Here is a 19,669-nt window from a genome sequence, read left to right on the forward strand (position 1 = left end):
ACATTTCGGTCACATATACAGTGACCGTCATTAGTAGTAAAACTAAACTAAAACAATTTAAAACAAAAATTTATATACGAAATCAAATAAAACTACAGATTGTTTAATTCTCTAATTCTTTTCAAAGCAAAGCCGCAAGCTAGCCTCTTTGACCTTCTTGGATTCGGTTCATTAGCGTTCAATGATATAGATTCACAATGAATATCACAATGAATGTGATTTTGACAGAGATCAACAACATTGGGTGAATTGAACTTCACTCTGTCAGATTTTAATAAATTATCATAGATAGAATTAAGCCCAAATTCACCTGTGTCCGATTCAAAGCAATATTCTTGAATTAGATTTTCTTTATTTCAAGAGTTTAACGAAAATTTTGCTTTAGACCCCGGTCCCTAGAAATCAAAGAAACATTATCGAACAAAATAAAATGGTATGGAAAATTGAAAATATGTTCTGAAAGGGCTGAAGTAAAATCTTCAGACTTAGAATCTTGCTTTAAAGCCAAAGAAATAGAATCTTAATGCTGTAATAATCTCATTTCCAAATTCTGGTTAGTGCGTCCCACATATGAGCTTCGGCAAGTACATGGGATCTGATAAACCCCACTTTGTTGCCCCAATGAAAATAGATCCTTCCCATAATTTAGAAAACTACCCAAAGTTACCTAACTAAACTACGCAAAGAAAGCTACCCTTAGACCATTACTCTGTAAAATTCTTTTAAGTTTTTCACTTAGCCCGGGTACATATGGTAAGGAACAAAAAACATCCTTCTCCCGAGTTGTCTACAAGACTTAGAAACCTTAGAAATCTCTAGAAACCTTTTTCTTCTTTTTGAAAAAGTCTGGTTAATTAACCACTCTGGATACATGTTGCTTATTAGAATTTTTCTTAGAAAAGACAACTCCTCAAAAATTTAGGAGAGCAAATACTAAAGATCCGATCAGTTAAAGGAATGATCAAACCAATTTTTACTGTGCGAGCGTGACCGGAAATATAAGACAAAATTCTATTGTTATTGGTCGGTTTTCTGTGAATTTTAAAATCCAGACTATTTTCATTTTTTAAAAGAAGAACATCAAGAAAAGGAAGTTTCCCATTCTCTTCTAATTCAACAGTAAACATTAAATCCCTCCCCCAAACAATTAAGATGCTCCAAAAATCCTTTTAATTCCTCCTCCCCATAATCCCATACTGAAATTATGTCATCCATATACCGGCCTCTGAAAATATGTTTTAAAAAATATGAATCTAACGCAATTGTTTCAATATTCTCCACAAAAATATTAGCTAATAAAGGGGATAAAAAGGCCCCCGTAGTTAAACCATTTACTTGTTCGAAAAACTCCCCTCTGAATTGAAAAAAATAAAAGAACTTATTGCACAACCTTACTAAATACATAATTACAAAATAATTACAGAATCAGCCACTAATCAAATCCAAATTTCTTAACAGCTTTCTTTCTAGAAGAGTTTCGGCTGCTTCTACATCAATATTTGTGTACAATGATTTAATGTCGAAGCTTATAAACAAAGAACTTGAAGAAGTTTCTACTTTTTTCAGTTTTTCAACCAGATTCGAAGAATTCTTATTGTACGAAATCTGTGTAGACAAAAGTGGTTTACAGATTGACACTAATCACTTGCTCAAAACACTTGTTGGTGACCTTGTACTTGACACAATTGGTCGTAATGGTAGGTTAGGCTTATGTATTTTGGGAAGTCCATATAATTTAGGGCACAAGGAACTGCGCGGCAGGCATTTGTAATAAAGTTGAGGTGTAATTTTTCCTTCATCCTTTAAACACTTTAATTCATTCTTAAAACTATTTGTAAAAGTGTCTGTTCTATTATACGATAGCTTCTTGTATTTTTTTCATCGTTTAGTAAACTTCTTAATTTTGATTCGTAACTTAAAAGAATTTTACAGAGTAATGGTCTAAGGGTAGCTTTAAAGAGTAATAATACTTTAGGTGTTTTCTAAATTCTGGCAAAATTGGGGCATCAAAGTGGGGTTTATCAGAAGTTGGAACCATCTTGGTCAAAATATAAAAAATGTAGGTGATATTTCTTCGTTTAAGATAGTAATTAAAGGGACTGGCCTCTAAACTGATGTTAAATTGTTTGTTTGTTTAGAATAAATCTCTCTCATTCTATCAGATCCCATGTACTTGCGGAAACTCATATGTGGGACGTACTAGCAAGAATTTGGAAATGAGATTAATACATCAAAAAGATTCTCTTTCTTCGGCTTTAAAGCAAGATTCTAAGTCTGAAGATTTTACTTCAGCCCTTTCAGAACATATTTTCAATTTTCCAGACCATTTTATTTTCTTCGATAATGTTTCTTTGATTTTTAGGGATCGGGGTTTAAAGCAAAAGTTTCGTGGAACTCTTGAACTAAAAAAAACCTTATTCAGAAATATTGCTTTGAATCAGGAGACAGGTGAATTTGGGCTGAATTCTATCTATGATAATTTATTAAAATCTGACAGAGTAAAGTTCAATTCACCCAATGTAGTTGACCTCTGTCGAAATGTTATATCATTGAAAGCTAATGAACCAAATCCAAGAAGGTCTAAGAGGCTAGCTTCCGCCTTTGCTTTGAAAAGAATTAGAGAATTAAACAATCTGTAGTTATATTTGATTTCGTATATAAATTTTTGTTTTAAATTGTTTTAGTTTAATTTTACTACTGATGACGGTCACTGTATATGTGACCAAAATATGTGGTATTTTTGTGAATTTCTATACACTGTCTATTGAAAAAGATTTTATCCCTATTTTGAACTTTTATTTTATCGTCATGGAAAGGCAGTGTGGTCTCCGAAATTATCTACGTCGAGTTTGACTTATTTTAATTTCTGTTTGTTTTGGGTTTCATTTATGTATTGATACTGATTTGTGGTATGCTTGGTAAATTATTTGATTCTATTTTTGTTCATTTTTGGTTTAATTGAGTTCTTTACTTTTTATTGAAAAACTTATTTTGTGCAAAAAGTTTTTCTGATTAATTTCTGTTCCTGTAATATTGACATAGTCTTTTTCAGGAAGAAAGACTGAGCCTTTTCCGAAGTTAAACAGCCATCCCTTCCATGAAAATTTGAAAGGGCAGTAGCCCTTTCAATTTCCAATCAAATGAACTCCTGTTGAATTTTTTTAAGACAATGCTTTCAATAAAAACCGTATACGCCCCCGGGGCATAACTTATCACCTTTAGCCTGAGGGCTGTGGGGGGGGGGGGGTCATCCTCAAAGACATAATTTACAGAACTTTCAACTACGTTTAAAAATAATGGGTATCTCAAAATGTTGAATGAATATGTTTTGGAACACGGTGAGCGTGAGAGGGAGTTAGTTTCCCTCCAATCATTTTCAATTATTAAAAAGGGCACTAGCAGTATCAATTTCCAATTGAGTTAGCCCTTTTTGAAGTTTCTACGACAACGCTTTCTATAAAAACCTTATGTGCCCCCAGGGCATAGCTTACAACCCTTGCCCGCAGGCCTGTGGGGGGGGGGTATTCATCCTCAAAAACCTACTATCCAAAACTTTCAACTACGTTCAACAAAACAGCTATCTAAAAATTTTGATTGGATATGTTTGGGGAAAAGATGGGCGTGAGAGGGGGTTAGTTGCTCTCCAATCCCTTTCGACTATTATAAAGGGCACTAGCCCTTTGAATTTCCAATCGAATGAGCCCTTTTTCACGTTTCTACGACAAAGATTTCAATAAAACCTTATATGCCCCCAGGGCATAACCCTTGCCCTGAACACTGTGGGGGAAGTGTCCTGCTCAAAGACATACTTTCCAGAACGTTCAATTGCGTTGAACAAAATGGCTATCTCAAAATTTTGACTGGATGTGTTTGGGGAACTGGTGGGCTTGGAAGGGGCGTTAGTTGCCTTCCTATCACTCTCGACTATTAAAAAGGACACTAACCATTTAAATTTCAAATCGAATGAGCCCTTTTCGAAGTTTCTACGACAACGCTTTCTATAAAAATCTTAAATGCCCCCTCGCTTTCTATAACTTAAACCTGAGGGCTGTGGGGGGTTGTCATCCTCAAAGACCTAATTTCCAGAACTTTCAACTACGTTGAACTAAATGGCTATCTCAAAATTTTGATTGAATTTGCTTAGGGGAATGGTGGGCTCGAGAAGGGGGTTAGTTGCTCTCCATTCACTTTCGACTATTAAAAAGGGCACTAGCCCTTTCAATTTCCAATCAAATGAGCCCTTTTTGAAGTTTCTACGACAAAACTTTCTATAAAAACCTTATATGTCCCTAATGGCTCTAAGGGGGTTATCATCGTCAATGACCTAGTTTCCAGAGTTTTCAACTATGTTGAACAAAATGGATATCTCAAACTTCTGATTGGATGTGTTTGTGGAAATGGTGGGTATGAGAGGGGGGTTAGCTGTCCTTCAATCACTTTTGACTATTAAAAAGGGCACTATCCCTTTTATTTCAATCGAATGAGCCCTTTTTGAAGTTTCTACAACACCGCTTTCTATAAAAACCTTATATGCCCCCAGGGCATAACTGACAACCCTTGCCCTTGCAAAGTTTCTACCTCATGAAAAGGTAGAATATCTCGTAAATAAAAATGGGATTTGAGGAAGAGTGATGAAAAAAATGAGTGTTTCTGGTCAACATTGATTGCGTCGGCTTCTCTTATAGGTGCGACGCCGGGGACTAGTGGTAATCTTTATAGCAGCGGTGGCATACAAATATTAAACCTTATATGCCCCCAGGGCATAACTTACAACCCTTGCCCTTAGAGATTCGGGGTGGTCGTAATCCTCAAAGACCTAATTTCCAGAACTTTAAACTACGTTAAACAAAATGGCTATCTCAAAATATTTACGGAATGTGCTTGGGGAAATGGTGGGTGTGAGAGGGGGTTAGTTGCCCTTCAATCATTTTTGAATATTAAAAAGGGTACTAGCCCTTTCAATTTCCAATCGAATAAGCCCTTTTTGAAGTTTCTACACCAACACTTTTTATAAAAACCTTATATGCCCCCAGGGCATAACTTACAGCCCTAACCCTGAGGGATGTGGGGGGGGGGTGCCATCCTCAAAGACCTAATTTCCAAAACTTTCAACTACTTTGAAAAAAATGGCCATCTCAAAATTTTGATTGGATGTGTTTGGGGTGATGTTGGGTTTGAGAGGGGGGTTAGTTGCCCTCCAATCACTTTCGAATTTTAAAAAGGGCACTAGTCCTTCCAATTTCTAATTGAGTGAGCCCTTTGTGAAATTTCTACGACAACGCTATCTATAAAAACCTTATATGGCCCCAGGGCATAACTTACAGCCCTTGCCCTGAGGGGTGTGGGGGGTTTGTCATCTTCAAAGACATAACTTCCAGAACTTTGAACTACGTTGAACAAAATGGCTAACTCAAAGTTTTGATTTGATGTATTTGAGGAAATGGTGGGCGTGAGAGGGAGGTTAGTTGCCCTCCAATCATTTTTGAGTATTAAAAAGTGCACTAGCCTTTTCAATTTCCAATCGAATGAGCCCTTTTGAAGTTTCTACAACTTTTTCTATAAAAACCTTATATGCCCCCTGGGCATACTAAACTACAACCCTTACCCTGAGGGCTGTGGGAGGTTATTTCCAGAACTTTCAACTACGTTGAACAAAATGGATATCTCAAAATTTTGATTGGATGTGTTTGGGGAAATGGTGGGCGTGAGAGGGGGGGTAGTTGCCCTTCAATCACCGCTGACTATTAAAAAGGGCACTAGCCCTTTCAATTTCCAATTGAATGAGCCCTATTTGAAGTTTCTACAACATCGCTATCTATCAAAATCTTATATGCCCCCAGGGTATAACTTACAACCCTTGCCTTGAGGGTTCTGAGGGGGCTATCATCCTCAAAGACCTAATTTCCAAATCTTATAACTACGTTGAACAAAATGGATATCAAAAAATTTTGATTGGATGTGTTTTGGGAAAAGGTGGGCGTGAGGGGGGGAGTTAGTTGCCCTTCAATCACTTTTGACTATTAAAAAGGGCACTAGCCCTTTGATTTTCCAATCGAATGAGCCCTTTTTCTAGTTTCTACGACAAAGCTTTCAATAAAAACCTTGTATGCCCCCAGGGCACAATTTATAACACTTACCCTGAGGGCTGTGGGGGAGTGTCATCCTCAATGATATAATTTCCGGACCTTTCAACTAGAGCCTGAGGGGTGTGGGGGGTTTGTCATCTTCAAAAACATAATTTCCAAAACTTTCAACTACGTTGAACAAAATGGCTAACTCAAAGTTTTGATTTGATGTGTTTGAGGAAATGGTGGGCGTGAGAGGGAGGTTAGTTGCCCTCCAATCATTTTTGAGTATTAAAAAGTGTACTAGCCTTTTCAATTTCGAATCGAATGAGCCCTTTTTGAAGTTTCTACAACTTCTTCTATAAAAGCCTTATATGACCCCAGGGCATAACTTACAACCCTTACCCTAAGGGCTGGGGGGTTATTTCTAGATTTTCCAACTACGTTGAACAAAATGGATATCTCAAAATTTTGATTGGATGTGTTTTGGAGGGGGGTTAGTTGCCCTCCAATCATTTTGAGTATTAAAAAGGGCACTAGCCCTTTCAATTTCCAATCGAATGAGCCCTTTTTGAAGTTTCTACAACATCACTGTCTATAAGAACCTTATATGCCCCCAGGCCATAACTTACAACCCTTGCCCTGAGGGCTCTGAGGGGGCTATCATCCTCAAAGACCTAATTTCCAAAACTTTTAACTACGTTGAACAAAATGGATATCTAAAAATTTTGATTGGTTGGGTTTGGGGAAAAGATGGGCAATAGGGGGAGGGGTTAATTGCCCTTCAATCACTTTCGACTATTAAAAAGGGCACTAGCCCTTTTTATTTCCAATCGAATGAGCCCTTTTTCAAGTTTCTACGGCAAATTTTTCAATAAAAACCTTGTTTGCCCCCAGGGCATAACTTACAACCCTTGCCCTGAGGGCTGTGGGGTGAGTGTCATCTTCAATGATATAATTTCCGGACCTTTCAACTACTTTGAACAAAATGGCTATATCAAAATTTTGATTAGATGTCTTTGGATAAATGGTGGGCCTGGAAGGGGTGTTACTTGCCTTCCAATCACTTTCAACTATTAAAAAGGGCACCAGCCATTTCAATTTCCAATCGAATGAGCCCTATTTAAGTTTCTACGACAACGCTTTCTATAAAAACCTTATATGCCCCTAGGGCATAACTTACAACCCTAGCTCTGAGGGTTGTGGGGGGGGGGGTGTCATCCTCAAAGGTTTAATTTCCAGAACTTGCAACATTGTTGAACAAAATGGCTATCTCAAAATTTTGATTGGATGTATTTGGGGTTAAAGGTGGGTGCGAGAGGCGGGTTAGTTGCCTCCAATCACTTTCGACTGTTAAAAAGGGCATTAGCCCTTTGAATTTTCAATTGAATGAGCCCTTTTTAGAGTTTCTACGACAAAGCTTTCTATAAAAACCTTATATGCCCCCAGGGCATAACTTACAACCCTTGCCCTTAGGGCTGTGAGGGAAGTTTCCTCCTCGAAAAAATAATTTCAATCTGGAAATTAACTACGCTGAACAAAATGGGTGTCTCAAAATTTTTATTGGATGTGTTTGGGGAAATGGTGGGCGTGGAAGGGGTGTTAGTTGCCTTCCAATCACTTTCGACTATTAAAAGAGTACTAGCCATTACAATTTCCAATCAAATGAGCTGTTTTCGAAGTTTCTACGACAACTCCTTCGATACGGAGTACCCTTGCCAAAACCAGAAAATAAATAATACACTGTGCCAGCATCGTTCTTCACTTAGGCAGCGCTATTGCGCTGCCTATGATAGGCTGTTTCTACTTGTATGATCATCGATCGCCTGTGTCTCGAACAGGCTAATCTGTCACTTTGGACGGGAAATAGTCTACCTCACTAAACCCATTTGTGTCGAAAGGCCAGATTTCAGTCTTTGAACGAAGAAGTGATGTGGGTTGCAGAAAAATTCATTGGTAAAGGTAAGGGTGTTTGAAACTAGGCCATCTGGTGAATTGACACCCTCTGTCATTTCAGTGTCTCCAAAACTGAAGCCATTTATTAAACTTGATTCTGGAGCAGCTTTGAAATGATCAAGAACACCAAAATCCGGAAGCTGGAGTCCATGGGAGCAATATTTCGAAAAATTAATAAGAATAAAACCGTTTTCTACGCAAAAAGAAGTGCATCTTGAATCAAGATGGCTCATGATAGTGTTAGGCGATAATATGATCAAACGATATATCGATATTTTTACTTTCGGTATTCGATAATCGATATATTGATTTCGATATTTCTTATCCGTTTTTAGCTCAGATTAACTTTAGGTTTTGCCAAAATACAATAACACAAATTGTAATTAAAGAGTATTTTGTGCAATATTTTCCAAATTTTGAATACAATACAAAAAAAAAAAATTCCATTATATGAATGAATATTACAAAAACCCTGATTTGGGATTACTCTGGCTCAGGATAAAGAAAGTACTGGCTATATTTGGCCATTCAAAATCAGCCGCATGTCAATAGTTTCCCATGAGAGGTGGTTCTGCCTTTCAGCGATTAAATAATTTTTTTTTCACTGAAAGTACGGAGCAACATTAAAACTCAAAAGAACAGAAATTGTTACGTTCATGAGGGGGATAACCCCTCCTCAATAACTTACTGTTCATACCAAAATTTCTTTTTGTATTTTAAAAATCTCCTTACTCTAATTAAACTGGCTCTTTTGTTTCAAGAGGTGTTCTTAAATTACAATAAGCGTAAAAAACGAGGCATTGTGGAGAGGAACCCATTCCTCATACACGAGACAATTTCGGTTCGTTTTTACTTTGGATGTTGCTCCTTACTTTTATTTGAATAAATTTTTTTTTTATTTAATTGTTTTTAAATAATGTCGGAAAATACCCCCCCCCCCCCAATAAAATTCTTCCTTGGAAAGTTCCTCCCGAGTAAGATCCTCCTTCCCCCAGACAATCCCACCCCTGCTGAAAATTCCCCCGAGAAAAGTTCTTCCGGGCAATTCCGCCATGAAAATTCTTTGAGCCAACTTTCGTTTGAAAAAAGACTTGTTTTTCTTTTAATCTCTATTTGTTTTTCAAACCATACCGGAAACCCTCCCTCCATGGAAAATGTTTTCTGGAAATTTTCCCCTCCCAGTGTCTGAATGGAAGGCTTCTCGCGCGTAAAATTCCCCCATAGAGAATTTCTCCCGTAAAAAATCCCGCCCACACGGAAAAATCCTCCAGACAATTTCAACTCCTTTGAAAATCTTCCCTGGGCAATATCCTCGGTATACCTCCATATGTAAAATTAAATTGGTAAAGAGAAAGTAAGTCAAATAAAAAGAATTTGGTGTAAGAATTCTGGTAAATTCCCGCGTGTATAGTTTTCCTTTAAAAGTTCTTCCCGGAAACCTCCCTCCCCATGGAAAAATCTCCACTGCAGAAAATTCCCCCCCACAGAAAATTCACCCTCCCAAAAAATGTCTGTTTACTTCCCAAAAACAAATACTAAATGTAGACACTAGACATATTTCATAACTTACAACCTTTTCCCCCGAGACGTGCAGGGCCGTGTCATACTCAAAGGCATGATTACTTGACTTTTCAACTATGCTGATCAATATGGCTGTATCAATTTTTATCGGATGACTCTGGGGAAATAGGGGGTATGGGAGGTTGGTCTTGCTGCCCCTCCCCTCCCCCAATTGTTTTCGTTTGAGCAAGCCCTCTCCCGATCTTACATGACCATTGGTTCGATACGATCACCTGACAAAAAAAAACACAAAAAACACGCATACGTAATCTTTCTTCTGGCAAAAATTACGCAACTTCACCTTTTTCCAGATGAAAGCTAGAAACCCTTACAGAAGGTTCTCTAATATGCCGAATCTGATGGTGTGATTTTATTGAGATTCTTTGACTTTTTAGGGGCTTTTCGCCCTTTCTCAAAAGTTATACAAATGTTCTCAGACTTCCATTGCTTGTAAATTAGACTAAATTAATATTATATATCTAGAGTCGGTGTAAAAGCCAATTCACTTGATTTACCTATTGCTATCAAAATTCTGTACTTTAGAGTTTCGGTTGTTATTTGGCCGAGCTGCTCCTTACTTGCAGTTTGTTGCCACGAACTATATGATTAACTGACCAGGCTTGGAATTCATTCTGAGAAAGGGCATTGATGGCGGAAATGGACACTAATTTTATGACAAATTTATATAGGTATTTCTGAGACCCATATTGTAAGACTTTGATGACTTGAGTAAATCAGTTTTCCTTCGACCTAAAGACTCCCTACTGAAAATCTGGAGAGCCGTGAAAGATGCAGCTGCTGATGAAGCTTGCCAGGCATTGACTGCTGAAACTTGGTCATGTAATCCCCACAAATTGGCTATATTCTGTAGTGGCTGAACCGAAGGGTCTGTCATGGCACTTGCATCGGTTGATACAGATTCCAGTAAGGCCAATTCTATGTCTCTTGCTATTTTATTCTCAGCTTGGAAAAGATCGTCAGGGGTAATATATAATTTCTGGAAACGCGAATTGAAGTATGAGGCAATCGTGACGAGTGTGATCTAAACAAGGCCTATAAGCCTAGAATGTATTTTAGTCAAGCCTTTCGGAAGTTTATCGGGTATAACTTACAACCCTTGCCCAGAGGGCTGGGGGGAGGGGGAGGTTGTCAGCCTCAAAGACCTGATTTCAAGAACTTTCTACTACGTTGAATACAATGGCTATCTGAAAATTTTCATTAGATGTGTTTAGGAGAATGGTGCGCGTGAGAGGGTGGTTAGTTACCCTCCTATCACTTTGGAATATTAAAAACGGCACTAGCCCTCTCTATTCCCATTTGAATGAGCCCCTTTTGAAGTTTTTACGACAACTCTAACTATATAAAAACCTTATATGCCCCCAGGGCATAACTTACAACCTTTGCCCTGGGGGCTCTGGGGGGTTTGTCATCCTTAATTAAATAATTTCCCGAACTTGTTTGTGTGTGAAACAACTTGAATGTGTTTGGGGAAATGGTGGGCGTGGGAGGGGGGTCAATTACTCTCCACTCACTTTCAGATATTAAAAAGGGCAATTTCAATTTCCAAACAAATGAGCCCTTTTTGAAATTTCTACAACAGCTTTCTATATAAACCTTATATGCCCCCAGGGCTCTGACGGGGTTATCATCCTAAAAGACCTTATTACCAGAATTTTCGAATACCTTGAACAAAATGGATATCTCAAAATTTTCATTGGATGTGTTTGGGGAAATGGTGGACGTGAGAGGGGGGTTAGTTGCCCTTCAATCACTTTCGACTATTAAAAGGGAACTATTCATTTCAATTTCCAATTCAATGAGACCTTTTTGATGCTTTTACAACATCGCTTTCTATAAAAACCTTACATGCCCCCAGGGCATAACTTACAACAATTGCCCTGAAGGTTGTGGGGAGAGGGATTGTCAGTTGCCCTCAAATCACTTTCAACTATTAAAAGGGCACTAGCCCTTTGAATTTCCAATCAAATGAGCCCTTTTTTAAGTTTCTATGACAAAGATTTCAATAATAACCTTATATACCCCAAGGGCATAACTCATATCCCTTGCCCTGAGGACTATGGGAGGAGTGTCCTGCTCAAAAGTATAATTTCCTGAACTTTAAACTGCGTGGAACAAATCGGCTATCTGAAAATTTTGATTGGATATGTTTGGGGAAATGCTGGGCGTGGAAGGGGTGTTAGTTGCCTTCCAATCGAATGAGCCCTTTTTGAAGTTTCCACGACAACGCGTTCTATAAAAACATTATATGCCCCCAGGGCATAACTTACAACCATTGCCTTAACGGCTGTGGGGGAGTGTTCTCCTCAAAAACACATAATTTCTTTCGGCAAATCAACTACTTTTAACAAAACTAATACCTAAAATGCTGCCTTTATGTGTTTGGGGAAAAGATGCACTAAAGAGGAGGGTTAGGTTTCCCTCCCTTCATATCGGCTATTATTAGAGGCTCTAGATCAGTGAATTTCCGTCTGAGAGAACCCCATTTCAAGTTACTTTGACTAGGCATTAAATGCAAACTAATATAGCCCCTAGGTATAACTTATAATCATTGCCCCGAAGACTCTGGGGGGAGTGTCCTGCTCAAAGGTATAATTTACTGAACTTTAAACTGCATTGAATAAAATGGCTATCTTAAAATTTTGATTGGATGTTTTGGGAAATGGTGGGCGTGGAAGGGGTGTTAGTTGCCTTCCAATTACTTTCGACTATTAAAAGGGCACTAGCCATTTCAATTTCCAATCAAATGAGCCCTATTTGATGTTTCTACGACAACGCGTTCTATAAAAACCTTATATGCCCCAGGGCTGTGGGGGGTTGTCATCCTCAAAGACCTAATTTCCAGAACCTAAAACTACGCTGAATAAAATGGCTATCTAAAAATTTTGATTGTATGTGTTATGGGGAAATGGTGGGCGTGAGAGCGGGGTTAATTGCCCTCCAATCATTTTCGACTATTAAAAAGGGCACTAGCCCTTTGAATTTCCAATCGAATGAGCCTTTTTTGAAGTTTCGACGACAACGCTTTCTATAAAAACCTTATATGTCCTCAGGGCATAACTTAAAACCCTTGCCCTGAAGGCTGTGGGGGAGTGTCCTCGAAAAACATAATTTCTATCTGGAAATCAACTACGCTGAACAAAATGGCTATATCAAAAATTTTATTGGATGTGTTTCGGGAAATGGTGGGCGTGGAAGAGGTGTTAGTTGCCTTCTCTTTACTCCACTCCACTCCAATTTCCAATTGAATGAGCCCTTTTTGAAGTTTATATAAAAGTTCATTCAATAAAAACCTTATATGCCCCCAGGGCATAACTTACAACCCATGTCCTGAGGGATGTGAGGGTGTTGTCATCCTCAAAGACCTAATTTCCATAGCTTAAAACTATATTGAACAAAATGGCTTTTTAAAAATTTTGCTTGGACGTGTTTGGGGATAAATAATACATTGTGCCAACATAAGGTTTTTATTGAAAGCGTTGACCTATAAACTTCAAAAGGGCTCATTTGACTCGAAATTGAAAGGGCTAGTATTACTTTTATTGCTGGAAGTGATTGGAGAGCAAATAATAACCCTCTCACACCCACTATTTCTTCCGACATATAAGATCAGAACTTGGAGATAGTCATTTGGTGTAACATGGTTGAAAGTTATGGGAATTATGTCTCAGAGGATGACAACCACCCTCACAGCCCTTAGGGCAAGGGTTTTAATTTGTGCCCTGGGGGCATATAAGGTATTTATAGAAAGCGTTGTCGTAGAAACGCAAAAAGGGCTCATTTGATTGGAAATCGAAAGGCCTAGTGCCCTTTTTAATAGTCCAAAGTGATTGGAAGGCTTGAAATGTTTATAGTAAAAATTGATGTGGGTATATTGTATGATTTTTATTTTGTTGCTGTTGTTTAGACCAGTGAACTTCATATCGAAGGAATTGTCGCAGGACCTTTGAGAAGGGCTTATTTGATTGAAAATAGCAAGGCCCTTTTTAATAGACGAAAGTGATTAGAGGGCAACTAATCCCCCTCCTATGCTCACCCTCCCATTTGCCTTTATTATTAAAACTAAATGTTGCCTTAAGATTAAATCAAAATGCACTGTGTTAATGCTAATTCCCAATAAGGCGTCTCAGCAGTATCCCAAGAACGACTGAGGGTATTATGTTCAAAATAGCGTAAGTGTATCCAAGCTATCAAAGAAAGTAAGCAGATTTTTTTGTGAATGGTATCAAGTTCTCCATTTCGGGTCAACTAAAGGAGGTATGAAACGAAATTAAACACTACTATTTGTTTCCAGATTTTTAAAAGGGTGTATGTTGTTAAAAATTGCTTGAAAATTTTCTCCAGCATATAAATAGCAGACCAAACTATAAAGTCTTAAAAAAATGAAAAGATTTAAAGTATTATTTTCTTTTTCCCTGAAACGACTATGTCAATATAAAACGAACAGAAATTAATTAAAAAAAATTTCTACAAAATAAGTTTTTCAAAGAAAAGTAAAGAACCCCATTAAACAAAAGATGAGCAAAAATAAAATCAAATAATCTACGAAGCGTGAAACTACCGCAAGTCAGCATTGATAAATAAATGTAACCCAAAGCGAACAGAAATTACAATAAATAACCGAGTCAAACTCAAAACAGGCAGAAATTAACATAAGTTGGACTCAAACCCCTATGCCTTCCCAAGGCCAGAACATAATTTGCACTTCACTGAAAAAATACAAATGAATGTGCATTGTGATTGTAATATACATATACTGATATTTAGTAATCAGAATGTTAATATTATTTGATTTATTACAGTTAAAAAAGTAAAACATTTATATTTTTTTCAGTAAAGTGTAAATTATGTTCTGGCCTTGGGAATGCATAGGGGTTTTGAGCCCAACTTATGGTAATTTCTGCTCGTTTTGAGTTTGACTCGGTTATTTATTGTAATTTTTGTTCGTTTTGGGTTACATTTATTTATTGATGCTGATTTGCGGTAGTTTCACGCTTTGTAGATTATTTGATTTTATTTTTGCTCATTTTTGTTTAATGGTGTTCTTTACTTATCTTTGAAAAACTTATTTTGCGGAATTTTTTTTTTTTTATTAATTTATAGTCAAAAGTGATCGGAAGGCGAATGTCCCCCCACGCCCATCATTCCCCAAAGACTTCCGATCAACATGTTGATAGAGCCATTTTTTGGAACGTAGTTGAAGGGTCAGGAAATTACGTCTTTTAGACAACCCCCCCCCCAGCCCTCAGTGCTAAGGCTGTAAGATTTTGCCCTGGGGGCATATAAGGTGTTTGCAGTGAGCGTTGTAGCAAAAACTTCAAAAAGGGCTCTTTCTATCGGAAATTGTGAGGGCTATTGCCCTTTTTAATAGTCGATGTTAATCGGAGGGAGAATCACCCCACGCTCATCATTCCCCCATACGTTTCCGATCAATATTTTGATATAGCCATTTTTTCAACGTAGTTGAAAGGTCTGGAAATTATGTCATTGAGGAGGACATACCCCCTCCCCCTCCCCGATAGCTTTCAGGACAAGCCTCATAAGTTATGTCCTTGGGACATATAAGGTTTTTATAGAAAGTCTTGCCGTAGAAGCTTCAAAAAGGGCTCATTTGATTGGAAATTGAGAGGACTAGTGCCTTTTTTATTATTCGAAAGTGATCAGAGGGCAAATGCCGCCCCCCGCCCATTATTTCTCAAAATGCTTCAAATCAAACTTTCGAGATACTCGTTCTGTTAAGCACGGTTTGAAGGTGAGGAAATTAGGTCTCCGAGCATAAAAAATCCCCCCAGCCCTCAAGGCAGTGGTTTTAAAATATGCCCTGGGGGCATATAAGGTTTTTAAGAAAGCGTGGTCATATAAACTTCAGAGGGCTCTCCCCTATGCTTTCTAAAAGCCAGAATATAATTTTTACTTTACTGAAAAAATTCTTTTAAATGTTTTCACTTTTATAACTTTAAGAACTCAAAAACTAATTAAGATTCTAAGGGATAAATATCAGCATATGTATATTAAACTGACAATGTACATTCATTTGATTTTTTTTATTCAAGTGCAAATTATACTCCGGCTTTTAGAAAGCATAGGGGTTTTGAACTACTTCTCTTTTGGGTTTAACTCTGTTATTTATTTTAATTTCTGTTCGTTTTGGGTTTTACTTATTTATTGATACAGATTTGTTGTAGTTGTATTCTTGGTAGATTATTTGATTCTACTTTTGTTCATTGGTTTAATGGAGTTTTTTTTTTTTTTTTTAACTTATTTTGTGGAAAAAGTTTTTTTTAATTAATACCAAAAAAGCCGGAATAATACTGTTTTTGATATCGATATTTATCTTTCGATATTTGATATCGATATGTGGTTCGATATATCGATACCGATATTCAATATCGCCCAACACTAGCTCATGACTGTCGAACAAAAAGAGATGATGATTGTCCATTGACGATCAATAGCGCTTCTATACGTGAAATAGAGCATTCAAAAAGTTTTAATGATTACCCAGCCAAGCATATCTGCTATCGTAAAAGAGTCTGGAGGATCTCTATTTACCATCTCAGGTTGGAATTTCTTCCATAGGAACATAAAGTGGCATGACCTGTCTGATAATTGCATCAATCAAACAAATCACTGTCGTGTTTTCTGCATGCTCAACAGAGACTATATTTCACTCCAGTTGGCGTAACAACTTTTGGTGGCTTCAAAACTGGGATAACTAGTCTTACCGACATTCCAAATGTCCGAAGTTGTACCTGCGATACATGTCAAGCAGATGATCCCCACTTTTTTTTGCTAAGTTATCTTGATCTCCCCGTCTAGTGTTTTTATTAAAGCTTGTAAAACATTCATTATTGGTGCTCTGAAATTAAGCTGAGAAAAACTTATGGATCACTTGCTAAGGGCAAGGGTCAGTTGGATTAAAAGGACTTTTGGTCGCCTTTACGATTCGTTTTTTGTGTCCCATGTTTTTTCTCTGGCTCATGTCTGGCGATTTTCCCCGCGACAGAACGCCAACAAATCTGTTCTGTTTTCTTTTGATTTCGCTAATATTTCCTGTAGATTCCAATATGAACTAGAAATACCTATGTCTTTCGGTGGTATGCTGTTATTGGAATTTGTGAAAAGATGGAAAAGCTTCCGATCGTTTTTGTAACCGATCTGATAGTATCGTAGATTTCCGTTTAAGCAGGATAAGATCAGCTTAAAGTTATTTTCTGTTCTTAAAATTTGGTTTAAAGTTTTATTTTCAGCTTGCTGAGTGAATGCTCCTAATATTTTGGATGTCAGTTGATATTGCATTTTTTTTGGGGGGGGGGGGTATGTGTTTTTTTCTCCCCCTTTTTACGTAGTGCGCACTTCTCTAGCGCGCATTTTTTCGTGTATATGCGGAGGGAACATGTAAATTATAAGTGTTATTCTGATGTGGACCAGAAATACTCGTGTCTTAACGCAGTATCCTGTTTCTGAAATTTGTAAATTGACAGACAAATTTTCGATCGTTTTTGTAACCAGCCTGATAAAACTATTGATTTCCCTTTGAGTAGTGTGAGTCCAAGTAGTATAATTTGTGTGTGTGTGTATTAATATGATTTTTGGGTTTGCTTATTGTCACTGCTGCCAAGTGATTACTGAATGTTTTATATGTGAGTAGATATTATATATTTTTTTTTCTTTTTCTTTGCTTCTTGTGAACAGTGTTTTTCTCGTTTTCTCTAATATACTCTTCTAGTGTGCATTTTTCTCTTATATGTGCAGGGGGAACCAATAAATTTTTTCGTTTAGATATTTAGATAACTTTTTGACATTGAAGTGAGCTGTAGCAACTCTGATTATATAACTCCACTCGGAATAATAAACAGGGCATGATAGACCCCAGCGACAGCCAACAGCTGTATTCTCTTGTTGTGGTGTTGTCTGTACTGTTCTTGTTGTCTATTATGCCAAATGCATTGAAAAATAGTTGAGAAGTTCTACCGGATCGACCCCTTCTACCAAGCAAAGTCTTGAGTAGGGCACTGTCCACTGATTGGTCGGGCCATAACATATTAAACCAAGGGTTTTTTTGTACTATGAATGAAAATTCCTAGAATAATCAATATTGTTTTGTATTGTATATGAGTTTGTATTGTTTTTTTTTTTTTATTATTATTTTTTTTTATCAAAAGGAGAATTGCACTAATGTTAACGGAAATTCTGATTTAAATTGTTTTCATTTACTTTTTTAGAGAACTTTCCGGTGGGAACAACAATGGATACAATAGCTACCGGTCGACTAACTCAAGCTTCACTGCCTTGAAGGGGGAGGCACCTGTTACCTCCTCCTCTCAATCTATTGATAAGAGTTACCCCACACAGGAACCAACGCAGAAGAATTTTGGATTTTATTCGACTGGAAGAGATGGAGAATGGGATAATTTTGGTCATTAGTGTCTTAAGCGTTTAAGTTATGTTTTTGTTTTTTTTTCTTGCAAGTGAAATTTAGTGCTCTCGTGTTCAAGGACAGGGGCCTTCGACCTTCTGAAATTTTAGGAACTCATTTAACTTAAAGAATTACCCTAGTTTTTTTTACGTTAAGTGATTTATCTTATTTGTGAATTTTCTTTAAACAAATTAGAGGTATTTAACCGAAAAGGGCTTTTTAACGTCGAGGCTTGTTCGTCGTTCAATTTTTATAAATGTTAATATATCTAAAGTTTAATTAGAAATTATCTAAAATACTGTCTAAAGGGGAAATACGAGTGGTATTATGCAAAAAACCATTCAATATAACTGTGATTACAGCTTTGAGGCGAACATCAAACTAGATGAAACTCTTAAGCAATATTTTCTTGTTAAGCCTCGTCTTGATTGATATCATTCACCATGCCAGCAGCAGGGCCAGCTTCGACTGGACAGCCAATCATAGCTGTCGGAATATTCGAAGGCTGTCCAGTTATATTGACTGTCCAATCATAGTCTCTTGTTTAAAAATTATCCGCATACAAAAAATGCTGCTAGCAGTGTAAATGATGTCAGTCACTACGAGACTTTAAAATGATAGAAGTTATGTATCATCATCGGTGACTACAGTAGTTTTTAGTGCTTTTTGTTTATATCAAGATTGTATTGGTAATGGAAGCTTCAGATGAAAAAAACAGGGGTAAACCTGATAGAAGCCGAAAGTAGTCTATTTGGGATTCCAGGTGCTGTTTTTCAGAAGAAGTGATAATTATGGGCAGGTTTCAGAGGTCAATTTTCATCAATGTTAATTAATCATTTATTATTATTTGTCCTCCAAAACACCAGACAGTCAGTAAATTTAGTGAATTTTTTGTATTATAATCTGTAAGTAAGGAAAGATCTAAAATTTGAACTCGTTTGCTTATTATGAGCATAAAAGAGTAGCCATTTGAAAATGAATGCAGTAATAGATAGGATTAAGGATAATTGGCTTCTGGAACTCACTCTATGAATCAACACATATAGTTAAGAAGAGTATAGTTACATATATAGTATAGTTAAGAAATTTTTGGAAATTTAAAGTTTTATTGTTAAAATTTGAAAAATATTTTATGATAATGAAGAAATGTAGACAGTGAGACATATCTAATAATTACTTGAGTGGCGCTGATCTTGTTTAGGGTCCAATTACGGTAAATAATTATTTTTATATGCGAGTACACACACATATATATATATGTATGTATATATATATATATATATATATATATATATATATATATATATATATATATATATATATATATGTATATATGTATATATATATATATATATATATATATATATATATATATATATATATATATATATATATATATATATATATATATATATATATATATATATATATATATATATATATATATATATATATATATATATATATATATATATATATATATATATATATATATATATACTGAAGGCTATAGTTGTAAAATAGTATGCTATAGTAGGATGTAGTTCTGGATTGGAACTAAGAATAGGCCGTGATTATGAGACAAATTACAAAATTGCTTTAATCGAATATACTTAACCTACACTTTTAAAGAAAAAAGAGGAAATCTCAA

General features: G+C 36.5%; 1 protein-coding gene across 2 annotated transcripts in view; it reads left to right on the forward strand.

Annotated features, from left to right (window-relative positions):
* Positions 1-19,250, forward strand: part of gpp (DOT1 like histone lysine methyltransferase grappa) — an 81,061-nt gene extending 61,811 nt beyond the window's left edge. For both annotated transcript variants that reach the window (XM_089096879.1, XM_089096880.1), the window contains exon 10: positions 17,825-19,250. In XM_089096879.1, coding sequence (XP_088953005.1) covers positions 17,825-18,026 — 202 coding nt within the window. In that variant the 3' untranslated portion in view covers positions 18,027-19,250. The remainder of the gene's footprint in view (positions 1-17,824) is intronic.
* The last annotated feature ends 419 nt before the right edge of the window (positions 19,251-19,669 follow it).

Source organism: Artemia sp. Qi Xiang Cuo, chromosome 11 (assembly GCF_049724085.1).
Source record: "Artemia sp. Qi Xiang Cuo chromosome 11, ASM4972408v1, whole genome shotgun sequence".
Lineage (NCBI taxonomy): Eukaryota > Metazoa > Arthropoda > Branchiopoda > Anostraca > Artemiidae > Artemia > Artemia sp. Qi Xiang Cuo.